The 26,655-nt window shown below is 43.4% G+C and overlaps 1 protein-coding gene across 18 annotated transcripts in view; it reads right to left on the bottom strand.

Moving 5' to 3' along the window:
• The window catches only part of Unc79 (unc-79 subunit of NALCN channel complex), a 246,811-nt gene that overhangs the window by 73,797 nt on the left and 146,359 nt on the right, over positions 1 to 26,655 (bottom strand). For 9 of the 18 annotated variants that reach the window (XM_087553452.1, XM_087553459.1, XM_087553462.1 and 6 more), the window contains 11 exon segments: positions 26,413 to 26,561; positions 22,316 to 22,473; positions 21,714 to 21,895; positions 20,451 to 20,652; positions 19,682 to 19,861; positions 18,191 to 18,256; positions 10,182 to 10,468; positions 6,780 to 6,962; positions 5,897 to 6,059; positions 3,253 to 3,402; positions 1,416 to 2,621 (listed from right to left, as the gene is read on the bottom strand). In XM_087553452.1, the coding sequence (XP_087409578.1) occupies positions 1,416 to 2,621; positions 3,253 to 3,402; positions 5,897 to 6,059; positions 6,780 to 6,962; positions 10,182 to 10,468; positions 18,191 to 18,256; positions 19,682 to 19,861; positions 20,451 to 20,652; positions 21,714 to 21,895; positions 22,316 to 22,473; positions 26,413 to 26,561 (2,926 nt within the window). 18 annotated transcript variants of the gene reach the window in all.

Genomic DNA, 26,655 nt, shown 5'->3' with positions numbered 1-26,655 from the left:
CGATGATGCTCACTTGATAGGTTTTTACAGTGTCTTTGGGGAACAGTTGATTGAATCCTAGGACTAAAGAAGAGATAGAAACCCCTACAAATGTTGGTACAAATAAAGGGATTTGAGTATTTTTATCCTAGTAGCTGCTTTGGAGTGGACTGTGTCACAGGGGAAGGGGCATAACTGAAGCCTCAGATTCCACAGGCTGAATTCTAGGTCGCTTTCAAGGTCTTTGCCAATTCTTAGTGGTCTCTGATCTCTAAGTTATATCTAATAAGTAACCGTAGCTGCCCAACTCCACAGTTTCCCCAAGACCTTTAATCACCATTATCATTCAGATAGGGAGGAAGTGCCTCTATCCCTGTTATAACACAACAGGAGGCTGGTTTGGAATGAACGAGGTAACCATCAGAGGCCCACATTTAAGACAGAATCTTCTTAGAAATGGCGCATCAAATAAAACATAGGAAATGTCACTTGGGACTGGAAGCCCATCAGGTGGTGTCTATGGATTGAGGCCTCGATTGTAACTGGTAACTTGGGGTTCCTGATGTTTGGTCAGTATATCCAATCTGCTGTGGCTCCTTAATGATTATGCAAACAGCTCACTTCCTCGGCCTTTGGACTATATAGTTCACCACCATGAACCGGAGTGCGATGCCTAATTTCGACTGCCAACTTCATATCACATACTGGGGAAGGGGAATTGCCAATGACTTACCAATTGGGAATTGCCTGCATCAGACTGGCCCGTGGGCATGTCTGTGAGGGCATTTTTTTAAACTACTAAATTGATTTATGGTGACAGACCACTTTGGGCAGTGCCAACCTGAGATAAGAAAGGTTGCTGTGCCTGAAATGGAGCCAGTAACTCAGTAAGCCTCTCCCCTCCACGGTCTCTGCTTCAGCTCCTGCCTCCTGATTCCTACCTTGAACTGTTGCCCCAATTTCCCTCCATGATGGATTGTGACCTGAAAGTGTAAGACAAAATAAACCTTTCCTCCCCAAGTTGTTTTGGGGCAGTGTTTTAGCACAGAAACAAAAAAAAAAGGCAAATTATAACAAGAGAGAGAAAAAGGAAAACAAAAGTAAATGCAAAATCAATATCTCTTGTCGGCTTAGGAAAGCCAAGCTTCACTTTTAAAATATCCAGGTATCAATTAGCCACTGCCTCTTACTGCCCAGAACAGTCAAGGTTGATGGGAAAAATTAGAAACAACAAACACAGAACACTGATGGAGCCGGTACAGCCTCATCTGAATCCAGCATTGTGGTGAAGCAGGATGGATTCCGAGTGGTTATGGAGCAGTTATAATGTCAGTCCTGACATTATAAGGTTTCCAGTTTGGTGCATATTTTGTGTCAAAACCCTACCAAGTAAGATGCACAAACCTGAAGGTCTGAAAGAGGAGATACAGGCTTACCTGGATCCTTCTGTTCACCCAGTTTGTCTAGGATATTGAAGGAGATGTCAAGGTACTCTCTCTGGATAGCGCTGACGGCAATCTTCCTTTGTTTCCTCTGCCTGGGGACGATCTGAATCTTAAATTCTGATTCCTCGGCTCCATCCTCCTCCACCTTCCTTTCAGGGTTCTGTTCTGTGTCAGACTCAGCACTGGGGTTGGGCCTCTCACTTTCTGTTAGATTCTCACCATCTTCAGGAACTTTAAGGAGCACAGTTTTGGCCCCTGATGTTGGCTTTTCTTCAGCCTGGCCGGGTTCAGGGTTATAGTCCACTGACGTCTCAGGGACAGCGAATGACTTCTGAAGGAGGTCTCGTTTTTGCTTAAGCGTTAGCGGGCTGCCAGAGATAAACTCTCTCAGCTCCTCTGATTTGGACAGCTCTTCAGAGTCCATGAGGTCATCCAGAGCTGTGACAGTAGAGTCCTCATTGCTCACTGATTGGTGGTTTCCTGAGTCCTTCGAAGAAAAGTCTTTGGAACAGTCCTCTACGCTCACCTGCACGAGAGGAGTTGTGCTCAGGCTGAGGACAGAGGGCTGGCTAGGAATGGAGGGGGAGGAGGCAGCATTGTTACCCAAGGGACCGCCGTTCCCTTGGTTCATCATCTCTTCCTCGTCACTTTCGACTATTCTGAGAGGCGGGAGAGGCTCAAACACAAGAGAGTCACTGTCAGATGTGGACAGTATAGAGTGCTTCTCTGGCCCAGATGTTGAGTCTGAGGACAGATCTATCAGATCTAAATCCTCCCTAGGAGCAGGCTTTCCTGGGGAGTCAACTCTCACTTCAAAGGTCTCCATGCAGTTCAACCTAACCTCTGGTATCACCGGCCTTCGTGTCTCCTGAAAGCCTTCGGTGCCTGGATTCTTGGGGATTTCGGTATTGTCCGGCCTTGTAGCAGAATTCTGTCTAGAACGTCCGTGGTGGTCGTTTTGCCGTTGTGTGATATAAGCAGCTTGGGCGGGAGGCTTATCTATGTCACACCGATCTATGCAGGACTTCCTGCGATGTTCGTCTAACGTAAACAAGAGGGAGTCTGCATTGCCTATATCAAGAGATTTTTGTTTTAAAGAGCGTAGCTTTTTTTTCTGAATGCTTTCTTCTCTCACACAGTGCAGAACGCTGTCTTGCAACGCACCCGTTTCTCTATATTCGGACAGCTCTATTTCACCTGATTAAAACAGAAAGAGCTAGTACTGTTTCCCTCGGAGAGCGCACCGTTTTCCCCCTCAGACTCGGCACACAATTGGCACAATTCGTAATTATGATCCCAGCTCTATCAGAAGGGAAAACTGACTTTCTGGCCATGTTTTTATAAGATTCATTCTGATTTCAAAAACTGGGAAAACTTGGGTACAAAAGAAGCCCAAGTAGTGCTTTCAGATCGAATTTCCAAGAATCAAGTTTTGAGGTAGCTCCTCGGCTCTGATAATTCATTAGACATAGAAGAGGAGGGTTGTTTTTTGGGGGGCTGTTTTGTTTATTTTGTTTTGGTTTTGGTTTTTTTTTTGGCAGATCTAGGAACGTGTATTATTCAAATTGTGTGGAAGAGAAGCAAACATTTTGCAACAAATCAAACCAAGCAATGGCCCTTGAAGACAATCATGACATTAATGACGTGTCTGTCAACTTGCGTATATATATAAATGTGTGGATATATATATATACTGCTCGTGCATACATATATATAAAATCAACGATATCAAAATGTGTAGTAACATAATAAAAATTAAGATTTCACCCCAAACAAACAGTAGAGTACAACATTTCTGCATGAAACTACTAAGAGGAAAAGGTCATACTTCTCTGCACAGTCATCCCAACTGGCTGGCCTTTGACCATCCTGCTGCCGCCTATCCTTTTCAATCTTGCAAAAAAAGTTTGAGACTCTTTATTGCAGGGTCCAGTAGGTGTATCATGAATATCAGATTCATCAAAAACACTATCTTCTTCTAATTGGGGAGAGAAAGTCAAAATTACACTTAGGAGGTTACTCTCTCTTAGGCTGTGTCTACACGAGCATTCAGCGAAAGCATTCTAGAATGGTCGACGTGCTTTCACGTCAGCAGAGCCCGCTGTTACAGAGCGGCCCGTCATCTTCTGAAAGACGGTGGGCAGCATCATGAGAAGCATCTCAGTGGTCCTCAAGAGCATTCCTTGGGGGAGTGTGCCCATTGCACTTAGAAACAAAGCATAGGCAGACACCAGCACTTCATCGGGAGTCTGGGACACTGCATAAACTCGCCTCTTGTTTTTCAGGGTAATTTGACAAAGAGGGAATTAGCATGAGTGGGTCTTGACCTTTCTAAAATATATGTATATACAATATGCCTTCTTGTGTTCTGGGAACTGGCATAGACACAGCCTAACAGTACATGCACCTTACACTTTGTAAATGCAAAATACTGTACTCTACATTTGGTAATGAAACACACAACACACAGAAAAAGCTTAGAAAAGCCACTTGTCATCTCAAGAGCTCCACAGATGGTTATGGACTGAAAGAGTAAACGAAGGAAAAATAAAACAGAAAAATCACACTTCTTCCTATGAGAAGACTCTCCTCTGTGGCGTTTACTGCCTGTCTGCAACAGATTTTGTGGATCCTGGGGGTGGGGAAAAAACCTTGGTTCTGGTGAACCTGGGCTCCACAGACCATTTGGTTGCTTGAGGTCTACTAAGCTCACTTAGAGATCCCTTCTTGAATCCCTACATGGCTGCTTTTAGGTAAATATAATCCAAGGAAGATGTGAATGAAGCGAGATCCACCGTGCTGCAAAGCCTAACATTTTCTTCCCAACGTGTCCACCCTCATCCTTTTGAAAGGACGAGGCACACACGGGAAGTGGGGGAAAGAGCAGTGATGTGCACATCACAGCCCAATAAATGACATTACCCACTGTCTGAGCTCAGCATCTCTGAAACAGAGGTGTTTGAGCTTTAGGAATACCTACGTATGACAAGATGTGACCCAGGCGTAATGACAGTGCTGAGTCTGGATTTCTTGAGTCTAGGGAAATGTCAGCCCTAAAGTTTAAAGACCAATTCTCTTCTAATGCACAAGGGTTTTTACAGCGAATGGAACCTGGGGCATTACACTTTAGTAATGGGGCCATAGAAATCTTTTAAATCAAATAAAAAACATTAACGACCAAATGGATATAAAACTCTGTGTGAACTTACACAGGGATGAGACATTCCATCAAGTTCCCATGTTTCTGGGGAAATGCATCAAAATGACCCACTTTCTTTCTTTCTTTCTTTCTTTCTTTCTTTCTTTCTTTTTTTTTTTTAGGAAAAAAAAATCTCCTTTGAAACTAGTTTCCTAAGCAAATAGCAATTGTGACTTGCATTTCATAGCTTTGGAATAAATCCCAAGATGCACTATGATAGAGACGGAAGGACAAGAAGCTGTCCCTTCTCACCCAGGAAGTCACTTGGGGTTGGCCTGTCCGAACTCTGAGCACACTGAAAACGCCCGTAGCTTAAATGAATCTAAGGAATTTTCCAGAGACATCGGCTGACAAACAGCACACTCTTCAAGGAGAATCTGAATGGTACCAGAATCCTAGCCAGTCCTCAGCTTTATCTATATTGAACCTCAGTCGTCCTCTCCCCAACAAACAGTGGGTTGCTGGCCACTGGCCACGCTCCTTCCTGCACCTTCCCCCCAGCTCCAACTGCTAGCTGTTCCCACACTACAAGGTCATCGGCCGCTTGGGTCTCTCTCAGGGTTACACTCGATGATGTCACTGTTTATAATTCTAGTTACACTGTGACATTTATCACGAACAAACCTCGGTCTTTCCATCTCTCACCTGAGACTTCACCCAATTTAGCATCCCATCCTAACATGGCCTTTGAGGAAAGGCCATACATGGGGAAGGCATCAACGCTGACAACGATTTAAATTGATACACAAAAATGTCCTTAGACTCCAGTGCCTTCCATCACTCCCTCTCGAATAATGAGGTGCGGAAAGGCACTTCAGGAAATTGAGACTGAATTCGAAATCTGTGAGCACAAAGTTCAAGGGCAGACTGAAGACACAGAAATGAGGGTTCCGCTGACTGCCAATCCAGGCAGGCCAAGCCCGAAGGCAAGATGTTTCCAGCGTGGCACGGAAGGCACTAAAAGCTCCTCAATCAAATGCCAGAAAATAGCAGAGCTAACATCATCATTATAATTATATTATTATTATTATTATTATTATTATTATTATTGACTTCTGTGCACTCAGTTCAAAAGGGAAAATAACATTCCTGAGAGAGTTGAAGAGTTAACCAAACAGGAAGGGACTGTTTTCGTGTCTTACAGGATTCTTTATAAGAATAAATATACAGGGTGTTCCTTGCCCTCCTTAGAAAACGGAAAGACTGCTCTCCCTCCAGATGGACATTACGCATCCCAGCTAAGTTCTGGACAGAAATCTGTCCCGAGAAGTACCTTTTTCTTTCTCGCTGTATCTGCTTATGTTGCTGTTGTCAGTGTACAGAGGTCCTGCCGTGGCGTGGGGCTTGCAGCTATGGTACTGGGCATTGAGTGTATTGACTGTTATGTGAATCAGGTGCAGCAGGGTCTTGCTGACATCACAGTCTCTGTATGGATACTGTTCAATGGGGGAGAGAATACAAGTGGTTATTTCAAAGGATACATTTTTTCCCACCCATCTTACTGGATAGCTTTTCTTGTATCTCTCCTGTGCGCTAGAAAAAAACTGCACACAACAGAAAGCACATGGCTTCTGACCACACTTTGTTTCATGGAGTCCCTTGTCTCTCTTTGTACCAGACTATTGACGGCAACTCCAGCTAGACTGCAGCAATGCCTTAAAGAACACTGGCATTGATATTTGATAAATATAATTTTAAATAGCATCTTTGTTTTCTGAAAAAAAATCAATATTTGGACAAAATATGAGATCCTGAGTATAGAGGTTTATATTAAAACATTCTCAAGGGCTGGAGAGGTGGCTCAGTGGTTAAGAGCACTGACTGTTCTTCCAGAGGTCCTGAGTTCAAATCCCAGCAACCACATGGTGGCTCACAACCATCTGTAATGGGATCTGGTGTCCTCTTCTGGTGTGTCTGAAGACAGCTTCAATGTACTTACAAATAAATAAATCTTAAAAAAAATTTTTTTTTCAAAACCTACGTTGGCCTTCCTTCCCGTTTCGTTTTCTACCCTACCTATCAGGTGCAGCTTCTCAGCTTTGACTGTGTTTCTTCTGAAGGTGAAGGTTTTACCCCCTGGAATCCTTATCTGTTAGGGAAAGCACTCTACTCTCTAAGAAAACCTCCATCCCAGCGGACGGAGCACAGCCACCCACCTTGTAAAGGATGACAAGCAAGGCCTTCAACCACATCTGCCTGATATGAGGCTTTAGGGACCAGAGGGAGCAGCGAGGCGGCTGTTGGAAATAATGCCGTAGTTGAGGACAAGAGCAGTATTTGAGCACCTGAACCACGAGGGGGAGAAGGTGTTTGCCCAAGTTAATGTTATAGTCCATAACCTGAAATAGAAGAATATTAGTAACTGAAAGAAAACTATAAATATCCAGAAGTAAAAGCAAAAAAAAAAAAAAAAATCGAGCCATCATAGCACACAGAGGCACCTCACGATAAGTCTTAATACTTACAAATTGATAGCTTTAATCTAATTATCTATTTAATTTATTATGTGTTAAAAATCAAATTGTGGCTATTAAAATACCTATCGAGACATCTAAATAGGACTAGGCTAGCCTGGATGAAAAGAAACCCTTGTGTTAACCATCATGAGCGATAAGAGTGTTTGGACGAATCTGGCAAGGGCAAGAAAGTTGTAGAATCTTCTAGAGCAGCAACGTAGCAAAATCCATTCAAAACTAAGAAAAAGGTACACAGCCTCTGTCACAGAAGCTAAATGAATCTGAAGGAGTGATCAGACCCGTGTCCCGAAATGTTTGTATAAAGCCATTCGGCAATGGCTTCGTTGTGTCAAGTTGAAAATTATCTCCATGTTCAACAATCAATTAAATGTTATTTGTGCCAAGTATGGTGGCTCATGCCTGTAATCCCAAAACTCAGAGGGCTGAAACAAGGGTGTGAAGCCAGCCTGGTCTACATACTGAATACTGGGTTACTGTATGAGATTCTGTATCAATGAACAAACAAACAAAAGCAAGATAAATAAAATCTTAGTTAGATAAAAGAATATTTTGTAGCCATTAAACGGGGAATATTATAATCTTATATCTAGGATTCAAACTTCATAATTATTCATTTGGTTTTTAAAGTTATGTGTGTATCAGCATACATAATATTGTATATATATATATAATTTTTTTTAAAAAATTGAGATGGGTCTCATGTGGCCCAGGCTAGCTTATATTTCATTATCCTCTTACTTCTGCCTCCTAAGTGCTGGGATTGCAGGTCTGTGTCATCTCACCCCGCTTATATATACTTCTTGTTTGCTTTTTGCTTTGGGGATTGTTATGTTTTGGTTTTGTTTTCGTTTTGGTTTTTTTGAGACAAGTTTTCTCTGTGTAGCCCTGGATGTCCTGGAACACACTCTGTAGACCAGGCTGGCTCCAAGTCAGAGACACATCTTCCTCTGCCTCCCAAGTACTTGGTTTAAAGGCATGCACCACCACTCCTAGCTATGCAATTTTATTATTTAAAAAAAATGTGTCAGAAGAGTTGGATGGCCCAGTTGGTAAGGTACTTGCTGCCAAGCCTGATAACTTGATAACTTGAGTTGTATCCTTGGAAACCATGTGGTAGAATGAGAGCATCAATCTATATGTGTTTTCCTCTGGACTCAAATGTATGTCACAGCACACAAAAATAAAAAAATTAATGCAAAAATGTGGGCCAAGTAAGCTTAAAAATATATGGCCAGTTACAAACGTGTGTGTGTGTGTGTGTTTGTAAATACACGTGGGCATATATATATGTGACACAGATTCATGAGGAGTATTTTATAGACTGTTTAATTTTATAAAGTCTAAAGTCTAAAGTAAACATGCACGGTGTAGACTCAGAGAGGGGACAAAGGGGGAAGGGAGGTGTTTGTTTTGTAGCATGTCACACATCCGGCTCCCTGCTTGGGCAGCACGGCTGCCTGGAGATTACTCCTGCTTTGCTTGTTTGTGTTCACGACATTACAATCTTTGGAGAAACTGCTCATGCCTGCTGCCTGCTGCCTGCTGCCTGCTGAGTCCCTGCCACGAGGCAGATGCTGATGAAGATGCGTACAGTGTGTTAACTGTGCCCCCCTCCCCCAAGAGAATCGATCGCCCATGAGAAAACAAGCAAAAGATGCATATGGACATAGACTGATAACCATGGTAAAAAGCTGAGCTCTGCACAGGCCTTTCTACGCCTGCAGCAAATCAGAGGGTGAGCTGCGTACCCCTGGTCTAATTAAATACACATGGAGCCCAGTAACCCTCCACTGCGACTCACACCCAATGATCAGGGTGTCACTAAGGAATACCCAAGGGTGTTTACTGCGGAGCTGAATTACTGTACTGGAGTAGTAAGGTTTCCAGAGCAATGTGAGGGCTCATCACTGGACTAGAAAGAATGCAGGTGACATCTGCCAAGGCACATAACGCAGCTCACAGAAGGAGCACATGAATGCAGGGAAGCCAAGGACTGTAGCACAGTGGGAAACAAGTGATGTTAACTCCGGTCTCTCCATCTGGGGCCAAAGCAGGACTAATGTTAAACAGGATTCCACTCAAACAAAGAAAAAACACTTTGGCCTCTATTGTTTACTGGGCACAGAGTTTTAGTTTAAGGAGATGAAAGGGTTAAGAGATGGACTATGGTAATGACTGCATAATCATAAGACTCTTCCTTCTTATAAATGTGTGATAGTGCATGAGGTGTGTTATTCATACGTGTGTGTGTGTGTGTGTGTGTGTGTGTGTGAGTGCGTGTGCATGTTTGTCCTTTTCTATGTGAGAGAGCACATTGGGTGTACATATGTGTTTGTGAGCTCTCTCTCTCTCTCTCTCTCTCTCTCTCTCTGTGTGGGAGGTATAAACACATGGGATGTGCACATGGGATGTACACATATGTTTGTGAGTTTTGTGTGTGTGTGTATGCTTGTCTGTGTACACAAATGGAGTTTATATGTGTTTGTGAGTTCTTTCTCTGTGTGTATACATATTTGTGAACATTTTCTATGAGTGTATGGGATGTGTGTATGTGTGTGTGAGCAAGCATGTATTTATACATGCGCTCACAATCATACATGCATGTGCTAATGTGTACAAAAGTAGGTCACAAATGGTATCAGACATTTTCCTCGGCCCCTCTCCACCTCATTCTTTTAGACAGCGTCTCTCATTGAATGTGGGGCTCACCGCTTAGCTAGGCTGGCTATCCAGTGAGCTCTAGGAACTTCTGTCTCCACTGCCCCAGACACACTACCACGTCTGTCTGTTCAGTCAGGCACTGAGGACCTGAACTCAGGTCCCCATGCTTGTCCCACACCCCTCTTACTGACTGAGCTATCTTACTGCCATTGTACACTTAAAGTGGTTCAGCGTTGTGTTACATGCATTTCAGAAACTTTTCCTTTAGAATACAAAGTTACTAATTCATCCTCCATCTTTGTATTCCCCTTTTCAAGTAATTTGAACAAACTCTCACACTCAGCATTAACCAGACGGAATGGGGTGTCTTGTTTCCACCAAAAACCAAGACGGGACCCCTGAAAGCGTCATTCCACTTACTTGGGCAATTCCTGCAATAAACGCGTTAAAGCATGTTGACAGGCGCATTTTTTGGGGTGCGATCATGAAGCATCCTTCCTGTTGGTCATAGCCAAGTAGAACATAGAGGTGCCTCTTGACTGTGTTGAAGGCCTTTGCGCTGCTGATGTCTGACTCCGCGCTGCTTTCGTCCCTGGCCATGAACTTCATGAGCACTGTAATGAGCTGGTGAACTGTCTGGTGATCAATGCCAGCATCTTCCGGGAGCAAGTCCTTGATGGTGTTGTCGTTTTCCGGTGACTGTTGCCCTGTCAGTGTAAGAAACACAATCAGTGTGCAGCTATACTCCCCTCAAGCAAGGTTACATTAAGTCATCACCTGACGTGGACAAACCACCATCCTTTCTTTCCGCTTCTGGTACAGAGTTAAAAGTCTGTTCTAGATGAGAAACTTAAAGGCACAATGTGGCTCCTCAGCAAAGTGTCATTCCTGGGGCAGAAGCTGCTGTCTCCACTCTTGGTTACTAAGTAACCAAATGAGTCAGAGTGAGACTGGAATGGGAGTCAAACTGAGGAGTTGTAGAGCAACAGTATCCTCAAAGTGTCAGACAAACGCTAACAAACTTTGCACTCAGCGATTCTTAACAGAGCAGCAAAGTTGTAGCCTCAGGGACCAAGACTAAGAAGGCTCTGCCCAGTTTCTATGCTTGTAGCATCAACCCCAGATGCTAAATTTCACTAAGTATAAAGGGATCTGTTCGGGGGGAGGGGTTATTAAATTTATTTCAATTATTGTCTCAATTCAATTATGTGCATGAGTCAGCAGGGCAAAAATAATTTTTTTTCCAAATGCTGAGAGGTTCAGCAGTGTAGACTGTGAATTATAAATGGTTAATGATAAGCCCTGCAGTATGTAATGAGAGACACGGAGGGGAAGGAAAGACAGAGGGAGATGTGAGCTCTCAAAAACATTTAAAAACAAAAACAAAACCAGCACATGACGATGAGCTGAGAGTTCCCATGGAAGAAAAAGCACCCTAGTCCTTGGCTTCCTCTTAAGCTGCTGATTGGCCCCAGCCTTCTAGCGTGCCCCACCTCCTGCCTCAGCCCCCTCCACTCCGTGGCCAGGTCTGGTGAGTCTTCTTATTTCTCCTGTATTTATTTGCTTTGGGGCTTAGTGAAAGCACTCTGCAGCCTGTCCTTTTGACAGACAACATTAGGGTTTCTAAATTAAAATTAAATTTAAGTTTTTGCGTCATAGGTTAGAGCTGAAAGCCAGCGTCCTCATCTGTTCGTGTGGGAAAAAAAAATCCTGCGAGGACAAGCACTAGGCACAAGCTTTCGCGAACCTAGCCTTGGTCGCCTCTGCTATGCCTATGGTAAAAATGACTGGACAGAGGTCCAGGGAGCAATTCATAGCCACCAATGCCTTGGTTAGTCTGGCAGAATTCCAGTCTTTAAGGACCCCACGAAGAGAAGCAAGATAGAAGAAATGTTTCCTTAGAGTGAAGAACTGAGCTGCCTAACAGCCGCTTCCCTCTGGGACAGCGACATAAAATAACGCCCAATCCAAAGTTAGCTGTGATATTTCCACAAAGCCCACCTAGAAGACAGAAACCTTGGTTAACTACTTCCTCTAGTCATCAGAAGGGTTTTGACCTCCGCGCCACTGATCCACAAGGAAATGGTTAACAAGTAAAGAGGAGGCACAAGTAATCAAACCTAAGGTCCTCTAATACAAGGGGGCCTTCTGACACTTGTCATTATGGCCCGAGACATTGACATTTTCTGCCCTATGTGTCTGTCCACAGAGGCATGCATACTGCATACGTGCAATGCTCATACATGCAAGGCGCATACATGCAACATGCCTTAGACGTTTTCCCCACTAAAATGTTTAAAGCACCTAAGATTTTGTTTCTCACATGAGTGGTCCGTAAGCATCACTATACGGAGGCATTTATCACAAATCAATCTATGTGGAACAATTTATTTCATATTAAAGCTAAACTGAATAATTTATAAGATTTGATCAAAAGCAATTCTTACATAAATCTCTAAAAACAATGCATATATTTTTTTAAGCCACTTAAAAAACATCTCTTTGGGGGGTGGAGAGATTTGGCTCATCAGCGCTTGCTGCTCTTGTAGAGGATAGGGGTTCAGTTCCCATCACCCACACTGCAAAGCTACAGTTACCTGTGACATCAAACCCTCTTCAGCCGTTGCAGCAAGCACCCCCATGCATGTGGTGCACACACATAAATAAAAGGTGTATTTTTTTAAACGCTTTTGATTTCCTCCTTTTGCGGTTATTATTTTACAATCGCAATAATATTACTGCTTCAGGCAAATTGATAAAAAGAAAACTATGACAGCTGTGTGCCTGTAGGTTCCACATGCTTCCGGTTACCATAGCAGCAAGCAATATTGCTCCAGCAGGCACCAACCCTCAATTCCTTTAGCTCTCAGGGGGCACACATCTCTCAGCCACGCCTGGCTCCTCCTTGTCTATCGAAGCCTGACTCCTAAGTGGAAGTGGGAATGACTAAAAACTACGTTGATCTCCATCCTAATGGGCTAGGGACCTCGGAACAGAGAGAGAGCCCCAACCCCACTTCATCCTGTCTGAAGTCACAGGCGAGAAAAACAACTAATCTAACTTCACCTGAACCACTCCAAGGCTCTCCTCCCTCTTACAAGGGGCACTGTTTTTTAAATTCTCGGCGAATCGTATTTCCCCAATGGCTGACTATCATGTCTTATATGGACCCAAGCCCACAGTGACCTGTACTTCAGAGTGACCGATGCATGCTGCTTTTAGTCTGCCTTCCTCAACAGTCGTGATGAGGCATCCTTACCAAGCCCTTAGATGCACTGATCCTCGTGCATAAAGTAAAACACTATTTCTTACTCCATTAATCTGCTCCTCCCACCCTGGACATGACGAGCCTGCATTTATCTCGTCTTCTTCTATTAGAATAGAGTGAGCTTATGACAGATGCAGCCTTCCCTAAGGAAAGGTGGCCCCTGTCAAAGCCCTACGAAAAATGCGCTGTCCAATACACGCAATGCATTCTCCTAAGGCATGGCAGTTAGAAAACCACTGTCTTCCTTTCTAGTCTATGCAGTTCCCCTATCTTCCTTAACCCTAGTGATGCATGAAAAGTTTGAGTTAATCTCTGTAAGGGAGAGTATTGACATTATTATAACACTGTAGGCAGGGCTAGCCTACCATCGTTTAGTGTGGACTGGGTCTCCACAGAGTGTTCAGAAAGGAGTAACTGACAGAAACTTTGAAGAGGAGTACCTCACAAACAGGATCTGCTTCTCCAGACTTATCTCCTGGGCTTCCCACACCCCTGAATGCTAGGCTTCCCAAAGCTGGGATCTCAGAAGAGCCAACACTACTCCACCCTTATTTTCGCTCACAATGATCTCTGCTTTGCCATGGTGGACTTCCACATTTCCCTCATTTTGTGCCACAAATCTACCTTCAAGAAACCTATGCCCACACTCCTCTCAGTAATGTGATGTGGTCCCTATATCCTGTTGTGTTCCAAAGAAAAGAAGAGAGGGGAGGTGGGAGGCTGGGAGAGAAAGGAAAATTTCCTTTAGCTTCCCTGATAACCTTTATGCACGGCAGATCTATCTATTCATTGGTTTTACTTTCCCTGTAAAAACACACGGGGTTTGAAGGCATCTTATCTATCTTAGCATCCTTCATGGAACACAGGAGGGTGCCTGGCACATAGTAGGTGCTCATTGTTCATAAATGTCTAAGTGAACTGAATTCAAATAATGCTCCTCTCTATCAAAGTAACACATGGGAAAACAAAGGCTACTTCTATGAGTTTGCTTTACATTTGGCCTACGAATCCCAAGGTCAAAGACTATATTAGGCTACATTCCAATCTTAGGCCCACACTTATCTGTGAGTTTAAAGCTTTTTCATAGCAGGTCTAGTGTATGTATGTGCATGTATGTGTGCATGCTTGCATGTGTGCGTGTGCATATGCTGATGGCTGACTTCATAGCTCATGTGCTTCGCCTCCCTGCCTTTGGTTCTTCTTAGCCTGTGTCCTACCATCATGTGCTTACACTGAGTGCTGGTTATGGGTTTTTGTTTGGGCTTTGTTCTGTTTAATTGTTTGTCAATGACACAAGTTAGGGTCCTCTTGGAAGAGAGACTCTCATCTGAGAAAACACCTCCATCAGATTCCCTGTAGACAAGCCTGTAGGGCATTTTCTTGGTTGATGATTGGTGTGGGCGGATCCAGACCACAGTGGGTGGCGCCATCTGTGGGCATGGGGTCCCAGGTAGTATAAAAAAAGCAAGCTAATGAGCAGTGCTCCTCTGTGGCCTTTGCTTCAGTTCCTGCCTCCAAGATCCTGCCTTGAGTTCCTGTCCTGACTTCCCTTCAAGATGGACTAGACAAGCTTTAAGATGAAGCAAACCCTTTCCTCCCTGGGTTTGTTCAGTCATGATGTTTATGACTGAACAACAGAAGCAAACTATGACGGTGCCCGCTAATGAGGACCTGGATGAAAAGCCCCTGTGGTGTCAGTTAATGAAATGTTCCTCTCCTGCTTCATCTGATAGGAACCACCCTAAGTACTTCCACTTTCTCTCCCGAGGAGTACACCTTGATGGCCATGATTTCCCTTCCTCGCCTATAAGTGAGTTGAGACTGTAAACACTTCTCACGCATCGTTGTACTGTTTCCTGGAATAGTAGATGCAGAAAGTTTTGTTCAGCAAAGGTTACATCTCAAAACCGTTGCTGCAAACATGAGCACTCCTACAGAAACAGCCGACACCTCAGCGGACAACAGGCACTTTGCAAACCAGGGAGGCGAAGAGTAAAACATCTCTAGGACAAAAGAGCTCAAAGAGGAGTTGCTTGAAATTCGAGCCTTGGCCAATGAAGAGGAAGCCGGAAAGGCCAATGCAAGGCATTTTTACCAGTTCTAACCAGCACAGGACACCTTTTCTTCTAAGTGTAAACATGAGTAACTAGATCTCAAAATTTCTCTGCAGGCTGGAAGAATGCATGTTCTGTGAGGACTAGGATAGATAGCTCTGGACCAACCTGGGGAAAGTCTTTGGTCTGGACACTGGAGGACTAAACACCAGGTCAACCAGATTAGTGTCTTCATGTGCTACAAGGCAGAAGCTCATAAAACCAACCATTGGGGGGCTCCTACTACTGTAGAAGACGAACAAGCCAAGTCTCTTAGGTGCAGCTATTAGTCACGTTCTAAACTGATGTAGGCCAGGCACCAAGCAGAGTGATGTAATACTGTAGTGTTTCGGTTTTCCCGTCTGTACACCAAGTGGGAAAAAAACTTACATATATCCAGAGGTTCTATAAAGTGAAAGCTAGGCACCTGTGTAAACACACTATAGGCGGAAAGTCATAAGAGATATGCAAAATATAATTATATCCTCTTACTTCCAGTTATTCATCCCAGGGGATGAGAAACGTCACAGGATTAAGCATTTTCCACTCCTGTGGCACTGTTCATTCGGTGTTGAGTTGACAGATTTGAACCGTGCACCCAACTGACCTTCAGTGGTCACTGTAGACACACAAAACCGAGACACTCACAGTATTACTGAACATGCACCTGCGCGTAACTGAACGCAGGTCAGACCAACAGAGTCTGAAATCAGAACAAACACGGTGCTGAGCTCTTGCTAGCCACAAGAGCTAGCAAGGAACTGGGCTAGGGAACTCTAGGTGTGAGATTTAGGTCTGTCGCCCACGAATGTGTGACATCTGTCCTTTGTAAGACACTCAGTTTCTCCTGTACAGTTAGTGCACCTCCAGGGTTGGCTATCACATTCCAAGACTGCTATTTCTATGCACCAAAGACTTTGGTACAGATTACAGAGGAATACAGCTTTATACAGGCCTTGGGGGTAGACCATTAATCTATAGAAAAATCTTTTGTTTTATTTGCTGTGCATTCTACATGAAGTCTAAGAGTAGAAAATGATAGATTTTTAAACCCAGAGACCTAGAGTTCAGCCTGAAGAGCAATTACAAAGCTTTCTGCTGCGTAATTACATCACCTCTGGTTACTTCAGGCTTAATCAATAGGAAGTCTACACAGAAGGGCTCACCATCTAGACTAAACAAGAGACCCTGAATTAGGCAGCAGACACTTTACTTCCACTTTCCCCCTATCCTGTAGTCTTCTGAGGGGCATGCCTTTGCCTCCCTGCTTCCAGAAATGAATCATTTTTAGATGCGCCTTAAAACTTGGCCAACTGCTTCCAAATCAAAGGCGAGCTTCCCTTGTGGAGTTGTCATGTGAATTCTCTGAAGCCTTAGCTTCACAGTTAGCTTGAACAATCCTGTTATCTGCTCCTTCCCACCTGGTCATTTTGCTAGGGCAGGAGCTGGAGGCTTTTCTTAACCTCGGTGAAAACAGGGACGTTTTCCTACAGAGACGTCAGGGCTCCCTTGGTTAGATTATGAGAATGGATGGCAGTAACTGTAGACTGGCCTTTCAAGGAAGCTTGGACAAAAAGATCAACCTCAAGATAAAATGAGGGAAGTTATATGAAACGGCTTAAGAGTTTTCTCCAAAAGGCCCCACTGATCTCACCGGACAGATCTCTCCTTTCCTTTCCTTTCCTTTCCTTTCCTTTCCTTTCCTTTCCTTTCCTTTCCTTTCCTTTCCCTTCCCTTCCCTTCCCTTCCCTTCCCTTCCTTCCTTCTTTTCTTCCTTTCTCTAGATTTATTTCTTTTTATTTTATGTGTGTGAGTCCTTTGCCTATAGGTATATATGTATGACCCATGCCTGGTGCCTTAAGGGGCCAGAAGAGGGTATCAGATCCCCTAAAACTGGAGTTACAAAAAATTGTGAACCATCCTGTGGGTGCTGGGAATTGAACCTGGGTCCTCTTCGGGAGCAGTGAGTACTCTTAATCACTGAACCATCTCTCCAGCACTGAACTCATCTCTCTAATGACACTGTCATTAGATCAGAAGTTCTTGTGAATCTCTTTCTCTCCCTCCCCAAAGAAGAGATGTGTATAAACCAGAGAAGAGGGACTCAGCCACCTGCTTGCCATTCTGTATCTTTTGATCCCTTTCAATAGAAAAACGAGATTTTTTTTTTTACCAGCGCCTACTTCCTGTATTCATGATCTCTGGGTCCCTTTCCTCCCTTCCACTCCCGAATTTCTACGTTCCAAGTGTCTTTTTTATAATATGCTCATAATCTTCAAAGTCTTCTCACATAAGTTATTTTTCTCGGGGTGTCAGTCAATACCATTTTGAAAAGGCTTAACTTAAACTTACTCTCAGATTAGAATCCAAGTGTTTATAAAAGATACAGAGTCACTGAGGTTGACCAGATGCTCATGGTCCCTCAGTGAATGGTGGCCTCTTTGTGTGGACATCATTTAGTTAGCATTGTCTTTGACAATATCTGCTCAACACTTGGGCTACTGATGCTGAGTTTTACCCTGATAAGGAACAGGACATGATAAGTTACGCTGCGTCACCGGGAATAAGACCTTCGAGTCCTCCAATCGGTAGAAATGCTCCCAAGAAACAGAAATGCTCAGACTTGCAAGGAATTAAGAGCAGCTATAGGGATGGGGAGATGGTGATTCCAACATAAAACCCTTCAAAATGCAAATGAAGTGAGCGCTTTACCTAAAGAAAACTCTCATCTGTGAACACGGTGTTTCTATGTGTAACTTACACATACAAACATAAGTCATATAGCATTGAGGAGTGCAATCCTGGTACACCTGCTGTGCAGGGAGAGGTGGGCACTTACATGCTTCTTACTGGACCAAAAGTCAACGGAATCAGAAACCACCTGCTTAGAAAAGGGTATAAAGAGTTGGCGTACCAACAGCCCAGACACTGGAGACCCCATGGGGCTCACAAATCCTAATATCACTCTGGTCCAGTGAGAAACGCTTGGGTTGTTTTTAACCGTGTCCACCTATGATACCTAGGATAGAGACACTTGAACATGGCCCTTCAACGTCGGAAGTACCCACCTGGCGTCTGTTCAGGTGTCCCACCGAGAGCCGGGGCAGACTGCTCATGCCTGGTCAACCTCACAGCTTAAAAATCAACAACAACTCTATTGAAATAAGCATTAAAGACAACTTGAGCCTAGAAAATTACCCAGTGCCGAGCTGCACTGGCTAGCAGAAGCAAGCTTAGTTTTCTCATTTGTAATTAACATCACACAAAAGATGTTTACTCCAGAATTTTTGCGTTTGCATTTCTGATCTCAAGAAACGTTTCTTAACGTCACTCTGATTCTAAAAGCATCAAAATGGCTGTATGAATTAATTAACAGGAAATAGGAATAAATAAAATGAATACCCCAAGCTAGTCAGTTTATTAAAGGGTTGAAAACTCATATGCAAGTTGCAGTTAATTTAATCTAGGGTTGGTGTCCTGCAGCTTCTCCCGGGGGCCACTAGGAATTATTTATTCTTCGATGTGATTAACTTTGCTCCCTGCAATGCTAAGGCTATTAATTACATAAAAGGCTTTCGATTGACTCTTCTAAGGTTCAAAATACCACATACTCAGAGCTCGTCATAAAAAAAGAAAAATGTAGCAAAGAAAATCAAATCATATTTATGATTAACATGATTGTTTTATATCAAGTTGTTCTGTAATAAATGCCAATGAAAATGCAAATCTTTCTGCTTAAGACAGGAGAAGTGTGCTTAAGGTGTTAATGGATGGATCGCACAGGTGGTGTTTAAGATTATTAAATTATTTAAATATACTCACCCATTCAGTAACTCATTTAAATATTCTCGTTCATCCATTAATTCAGTAATTTGGTTCTGCGGGCTTTATTATTTGCCCCTTACATGCTTGTTGTTAAGCATGAGTACTTACTAAGCATTTGGTTACTTAAGGAAACTCATTCTTTTAAAAATATATACTATAAAGACCTTTATAAAATAAATGTGTGTGGTCTTTTAAAATGGACAACAAGTCATATTTCTGTTTATAAATTATCTGAAGTTGAAAAGGAATCCAACTTCTCTTCAGGAAAGCCTGATTTTTCTTGTTCAAAAGCCACTATTTTTACTGGGTTTTCTGGGGAAGACTATGTGGTTGTTCCCAGCACTTGTGAAATGGCAGTCATTCAGTTTTTGAACATTATCCCTTTAGCTGCATAGCTTTTGGTATCTAAGTCTCATTCGGAAAGCATTCGGGCTCCCAGACTGCTGTGCATACCCTTATATTCTAGCTCTCAAAAATAAACATTTCTGAGCCTCGTGCCAAGTATAGGTGGGCCCACAGTCTTCTACATTTCAGAACTACTGATATGTCAGTCAAGATTTTGCTGCATCCACAAACAAGAGAGAGCTACCAATGCCCAGGGACTCTAAGGACCAAATTTGATGGACAGACTCAGTTTGCTAACTGTGCTGCTCTCTGTGAACACTGGACAAGACACGTCAGCTCCAGAAAGACATTAAACAGATGTTGCAAGACAAAGAGGAAAGATACTCAACGGATTTTGGAGGTCAGGGTCTCAGGGAGGGAGAGCGCCCTCTTGGATTCTGCTGGCCCTTTCACACTGTCTCTCAGGGACCTCACACTCTTCTGTCGGTTTCTGGCAAAACGTGCTCTCTTGATCTTCCACAAGGCAGCATCGCTGAGGTTGGCAACATTGGTTCTCACAGCAGTGATGGCTTTACAAAAGGAATTAAAGACATTATTATTCTTTTCCTTGGCTCGCCACATGAGGCAGCTATTTGGAAATTATATATATATAGCTTCCATGTATACATGAGTCCTCCACCTCCCTCCATGACCATGACATGAGTCCTCCACCTCCCTCCATGACATGGTGTGTCTTACCTTAAAAAAAAAATCATGGCTACTAACCGTTATGACTATCACTTTCCTGTTTAATTCAAGAGGTTTGATTATCTAATTTTGTTACTTTTTCCTCATGGCCGTGGAGCCATATGCAACTAAATAAGAAGCAGACAGGACAAATGTGTCTCATAAAACTGTTCCCAGACATTGTCAACTGGATAGTATGTAAAGAAAACAGGTACAAAAGGTTACTGTGTATTTCCTCCTGAGACAGAGGAAAATTCAGATCTGAGACTGCTGTAATGTGTGTTTTTAAATCTTCAGATCAGCAACATAAGCACTCAGGATCCAATGAAACTAGGGACATGAGATCAAGACATCCTCTTCCATGCATGGAACAAGCTACACGCCAAGTGCCTTAGCTGGGATCGTTTCATGTAAGTCGTTTGTCTTACTTACTTGTAGGAAAAGGAAATTCTTTGTTACAATCTAAATGCAGCTGAGCTTCCAAAGAAAGTGTCTCAAATCTGTTGACAAAGAACTCCCAGCTCAAAGCAGGAATATCTTGCTTAAGAAAGTGCAGGAGTAAAAGCTTGCTCAGGATGGTGGGTCGGTCTTTAACCACAGTGTCGAACTGGAAGTCAAGGCAAAGACAAAGACCCTGGAAAAGACAGAACAGACACAAACTTCTAAGAGACAAACACACTGGACAGTCAATGGAGCAAGGCGTTGTCCTCAAGGCAAAGTTATCCCATTGGAATACTTCTGATCACAAATATTGGAAGGGAAAAAATGCACAAGCGAGTTTCTCCTATTTCACAATACCTCTTCCATGTTCATCCAAAAATGTAAACTAAATGTATGTCATTTGTTTCCTAAATATCAAATAACATCCACTTAAACCAAATACCAGTGCATTTTTTAAATGTCTGTAGTTTAAACTGAGAAGCATACACTCAACATTATATTGTGTTTTATTTTTTGCGTGTGTGTGAACACGTGCACACATACATGCTTATCCCACAGCACATGTGGAAGCCGGAGACAACTTCTGGAAGCCCATTCTCTCCCCTAGCAGTAGGTTTGGGGAATTGAACTCCGGTCCTCAAACTTGTGCCTGTGTCTACTGAGCCACCTCAGTAACCCCCAAACCACATTTTAGGACACACGAGGAAGGCAAGTTCTGGGTTGTTTTCCAACTGTACAGGGAGAGTTTGGAATAAGTCAGGTCTCTTTTTGTTTTCACTATATCTTAAAAGCACACACTCGCGCACACAGACCTCTGCTGTTACAGTCACTAACATCATTACTTTGCATGGTACTGCAGTCGGAATATTGGAGTCCACTCCCCTAAAACGTTCGCCACCCTGAAACTCAACAATTTAAGTGACAGTATTGGAAGGTGAATCTTGAGAGAGGACAGAGCCATGTGGACAGAATTCTCACAAATAGGATTCTTGTCCTTAAACAAAGGCCCAAGCATAGTTAAAGGTATTAACTATGAACCGTAAAGCGGGGCCTTAGCAGACACTGAATCTATAAGCACCTTGACCATTGGCCTCCCAGACTCCAGAATCATACTACAGAAATTCCTATGGCTCTCCCAGCTACCCTGTTTGTGGTATTTTGATGTAAAATAGCTAAACAAGACACATGACAACGTCAGTTGTTGGAGGTTTTGACAGACGATCTGCAGGGCTCTTAGCACACATCCCCCATCACCTGCAGTGCTGGCCTCTTTATGGTGTCAAGCAGGAGACCTGCTCTGGTGGCCACTGCAGGATTGACATCCTCCACAGCTGTCAGGAAGCAGCAGAAGGCATGTGCCAGAGAATACTTCAGCAGGTGGTTCTTGGTCACTGAGTGAATGTCCAAAAACCTACAAATGACAGCCACTTTCTCCACTGCAATATAAAATAGAGAGGGATTTAGTAACATACTATGCATATTTTATACTTACTTATTATTATTTATTTACTTTATTTACTTATAAGTGGGGCATGCATTGTAGCACAGGGTGTGTGAGGAGACCAGAAAACAACTGTGGGAGCTGGATCACTCCTTCCAACACTATGGTTCCAGAGGACTAAACTCAGGTCTTCAGGCTGGGAGACAAGTACCCTTACCTCCCACTGAGCCATCTCCCTGGCCCTGTATTGACATCTGTTTAAGAGTCTCATGAGAACTGAACCCCATAAAAAAGTTAACGTGGGGTTCCTACATGGAAAATTTAAATATCAACAATGATGGCCAAAAGTGCATTTCAAAACTGGACATCTGGTTTACCTTGTGACCCACGGGATTTTTAACTAATGTAGAAGTACCTGCTTCAAACCTCATCTTCCAGTCTTTGCTGTTGAAGTTGCCATTAATGATTGTCCAGAATATGTCAGCACCATGAGGAAGGGACAGAGCGTGAAGAAGGAGAGGAACCGCCAGTGAAGACAGCTGAGAGAACTCAGACTTGACGACTCTCCAGAGGCTGGGAAATCAAGTAAGAGCAGAGGCATTATGGTCATCGTAGTTTCTTCAAAGGGAAAGAGCCTACTCTATTAACTTATGGCAGGCGTGGACATAGGTGCTGGTAGGATGCTCTGTGTGAAAGTGCATCGTCTGCAAGACTATAATCCTCCAAGAAACATTTATGTTTTGATCTGTTCATGTCTTCTGAAGAAATTACCTTTATGTAACAAAATTGAAAAAACATTTAAATATAAAAATGTAATTCCGTACAGCTATGCAAATGAATTCAATAATATACAAAAATTAAGTTATATAAAGATGGTAGCGTGATAGTGGTTTTAAAATTGTTTCTTATGTGAATAACTAGAAAGCATCATTGTTAATTTTTGCTGCCCAACATCCTTTTCCATCTTTAAATGGTGAAGAATAACTCTTGTCTGCTAGTAGCAGCCTCTCTAAAACCCAACAAGGTCTCCTACTTTTCCTATCTTAAGAGTGAGCACGAAACACCATTACCAGCGTATTAACCTATGCGCGAGCAGCCATACAATCCAAACTTACGGCTGTTAGAGCCCTTTTTTCCAGATGATGGTATGGACTCTGGGAGACAGGGGTCTCTCCTTCAAAAACTTCCTGAGGGAAAGACTATATCAATCGAGAGCTACCAGGGACCTCCCAGGCTCAGATTGCGTAGGACGAAGCCAATATTTAGCTTGATCTACAAACTAAGAAGGAACTGAGCTAAGGGTGGAAGGTTGGAAGAAAGGGGAGAAGGAAGAGGAGAGACCTGATATTTAGCACTTCCCCTCACCAATGTCTTCACTTCTGAGACCCTAAGCATTGGACAAAAGGAAACCCAAACTCTGAAGCGACTCTCGGAAACCAGGTTAGCTCCTCCAGCAGGGCTCTGAAGAAGCAGCAATTCTTTGTCGTTTCTTGCATCTCCCTGCGCTCTCCCTGCGCTCTCCCTGCGCTCTCCTCCCTGCGCTCTCCCTGCGCTCTCCCTGCGGCCTCCTCCCTGCGCTCTCCCTGCGCTCTCCTCCCTGCGCTCTCCTCCCTGCTCTCCTCCCTGCGCTCTCCCTGCGCTCTCCCTGCGCTCTCCTCCCTGCGCTCTCCCTGCGCTCTCCCTGCGGTTGGCTGCTACATGCTTTCTTCCATGTTGTTAGCCCCCCCCCCAACCCAGTCCTCCATCTTGTCTCTCTGGAGAGGTCTGAGACGCACACTCTCCTTAAGGTTTGACTCTCCCATTACATCCTCCTTAACATGCTTCTCTTTACTCCAAAGTCTACCTTCCCTCTGCCCCACTCTGCCCTTTATTCTTATTTATATTCTACCTGACTGAGCCTGGCCTTTAACTCTTGGCTCCACAACTCTCTTCCCTGGAGTCTTTCAGCTGAACCTCCCCACTGACTGTAGATCTAGCCAGACTTTCGTTACCACCGCACCAAGACCTTGACATTCATCCCCTTGCCTCTTTCTTTTCCTTTACAGACTTTTCACAGAAAGGATGTTCTGCGTTACATCTTTACAGTCCCTGAGCCGCAGAAGCACGTTCACACACTCCCTTAAATGTGTGTGGCTCCCAGGGATCCTTCTCTTCTTTAAACTTTTCAATTAAAGCCCAGTGCTAACTCTGTTCAGGTTTTTCACTACTTTTCTTGGATCCCCATCTGTCATTGAACAGAGGTATTATCTACAAGACTCCCCACACTTGGGTCCTGGCCCACTTCTCTAGCCACTCTCTCTTACACCCCTGAACCCACATTTTAGACAATGCCACCTGGTATCACCTCACTAGTGTTCCCCATTTCTTGTCCCCTCTACTTTTTTACCAACTCTATCTCCTGGTCCTTGATATTCCTGCTTTCCAAAATGTCTACGAATACTACATTTTTATCAAAGTCCACTTCCATAATGGTGATTCAAATGTACCTGCTGCTGATCCCTGGCCTAATCATTGGTCTGGAATGGTTCTTGTTCACCTGTGACCTGTGCAAAACAGTCACTTACCACATGACTTTGTATATGAACAGTACAAAAGTATGTTTTCATTTCCACAAGATCTTAGTCAAGCTTATTATTTGGAGGTTGGTATCAAGGCTTCCCCCTTCCTTCTGCCTCAAAGTAAACCAATGCATGGTACAGACGTGTGTGTGTGTGTGTGTGTGTGTGTGTGTGTGTGTGTGTGTGTGTGTGTATGCATGCATGTGTATATGCATGGGCATGCAAGTGTGTGTGTATGCATATGTGTATGTGTGTCTATCCATGTGTGTGCAAATGTGTTTGTGTATATGCATGTGTGTTTGTGTCTGTCCAAGTGTATGTGTAAGAATGTGTGTGTGTGTGTGTGTGTGTGTGTGTGTGTACATGCACCTGTGAGGGCATGTGAAGGCCAGAGGCTGTCTTTAGTGTTTTTCTCTATTGCTTTCCACTTCCCTTCTTGAGACAGGGTTTTTCCATGTGCCCAGAATTCATGATTCTATGTAGACTGAATGGCCAGCGAGCCCACAAGATTGGCTTGTTTCTGCCTCCTAGAATACTGGAGTTACAAACGCCATGCCTGGCTTTTATGTGGATAACTGGGGATCTAAGCTAAGGTCCCGTGCTTATACAAGCACTTGATCCTCTGAGCACAGAAGTAGACCAAATTAAACAATAAAATATTGATCACTATTTTATTTATTACTTATCCCTTCCTGGAGTAGACTAAAAATTCCCCCAAAGTACCTAGAACAGTACTGTGGTTTAAAAAACATATTCACGTCATTATATTTGTTGAATGAATAGATAAATTAACAAAATAACTAAGTAGAACCTTGACTTGCTTTTGCTACAACACAGGAACAAGTCTTCCCTAAGGATCAGACTATACTCTTACGTATGAAATGATCTTTTTCCTGGATTGCCTCCAGGAAGACTATAATAGTTATTTGAAGGTGCTCAGAAAGAGAGCGCCATAAACCTAGGGCACTGCTTTATTGCTATCCTCCAAACACCTCTATCTCTAAAGAGCAAGGGAGACAGCACCCAGAGGGGTTTGGTATCCAATCTGAGTTCCTAGTTTGAGTAAAATTGCTGTCTCACTGTTGATATATAGTTCTTCACATCTGAGGGCTTCTGGTGGGGGTAGGGGTGAGAGTGGGGATGGGGAGGCCTCAGTTTCCTTTAAAAGGCAGTCACTGGGAGTTTGGCCATGTTCCAGAGCATATGGGGAACACAAATTGATTTTTTTTCTTTCTTCCCCACCTCCCATTCTCCCCCTCCCCTTTCCTGTCCCTCCCACCCTCCTTCTTTTTTTGTCAGGGAGAGGTCACAATGGTCTGGGAGCAGACCTGGGAGGACTGAGACACTAGTGTGATTGAGTTTCATAATGTCATAATGTGAAATTTCCAAATAATCAATTAAAATACTATGCAAAAATAATTTTCTTCCTTAAATCCTGGATGTGGGGACAGAATCAAGTTAATAACTATCTTAGGTTGGGGTCTGGGGAGATCGCCATCTTACAGACGTCACACTCAGCAGCATTACTTGCCCCTGCCATTTTCCCAGGGTCTACTATAGTCTTGATTCACCTAAGCATCAAAAAGCATAGAACGGTCCTTAGTTTAGGTGTCTGGCCCAACAGAAGCTACTAAGCAAACGCCACTCTCTTCATGTTAGCATTCATAGAAACTATAGCTGTGTGTGGTGGTGCACGCCTCTGGTCCTAGCACTCAGGAGGCAGAGGCAGGTGAAATCTCTTAGTTCTAATCAAGCCAGGAATATACATCGAGACCCTGCCCCAAGAACAAAACAGAAAGGAAGGACAGAGGAAGAAAGAAGGGAAGGGAGGAAGTTGCTTCATCAAATTACTGGTCTAGGAGGGAAAAATGAAATGGAACAGAATTGGTCTTACTCTCACTTTAAATCTTACAACTGAAGCCAAAAGGCAAACAAAAATGTTCACAGGCCTTACCTTGCAATCAACATGTGGTCCTGAATGTAGGCTAAAAATTGAGGATGGTCTTTCCTCGCAGTGTACAAGCATTCCCCGTGCAGACAGAGAATCTTTAGGCAGTTGAGCATATTAAAAAGAATGTCTGGCTCTTCGAACTTCGCCATTTCCTATGCAAAGAGCGCACAGTCACTGCATTCGCCAAAACAGCCAATAGTTCCAAACCCAGACCAAATAAATATTTAAATATTTCAGAAAATCTAC

This window comes from Rattus norvegicus, chromosome 6 (assembly GCF_021556685.1).
Source record: "Rattus norvegicus strain SHRSP/BbbUtx chromosome 6, alternate assembly SHRSP_T2T, whole genome shotgun sequence".
Lineage (NCBI taxonomy): Eukaryota > Metazoa > Chordata > Mammalia > Rodentia > Muridae > Rattus > Rattus norvegicus.
The sequence above is the reverse complement of the archived record's forward strand: the minus strand, read 5'-3'. Positions and strand labels throughout refer to the sequence as shown.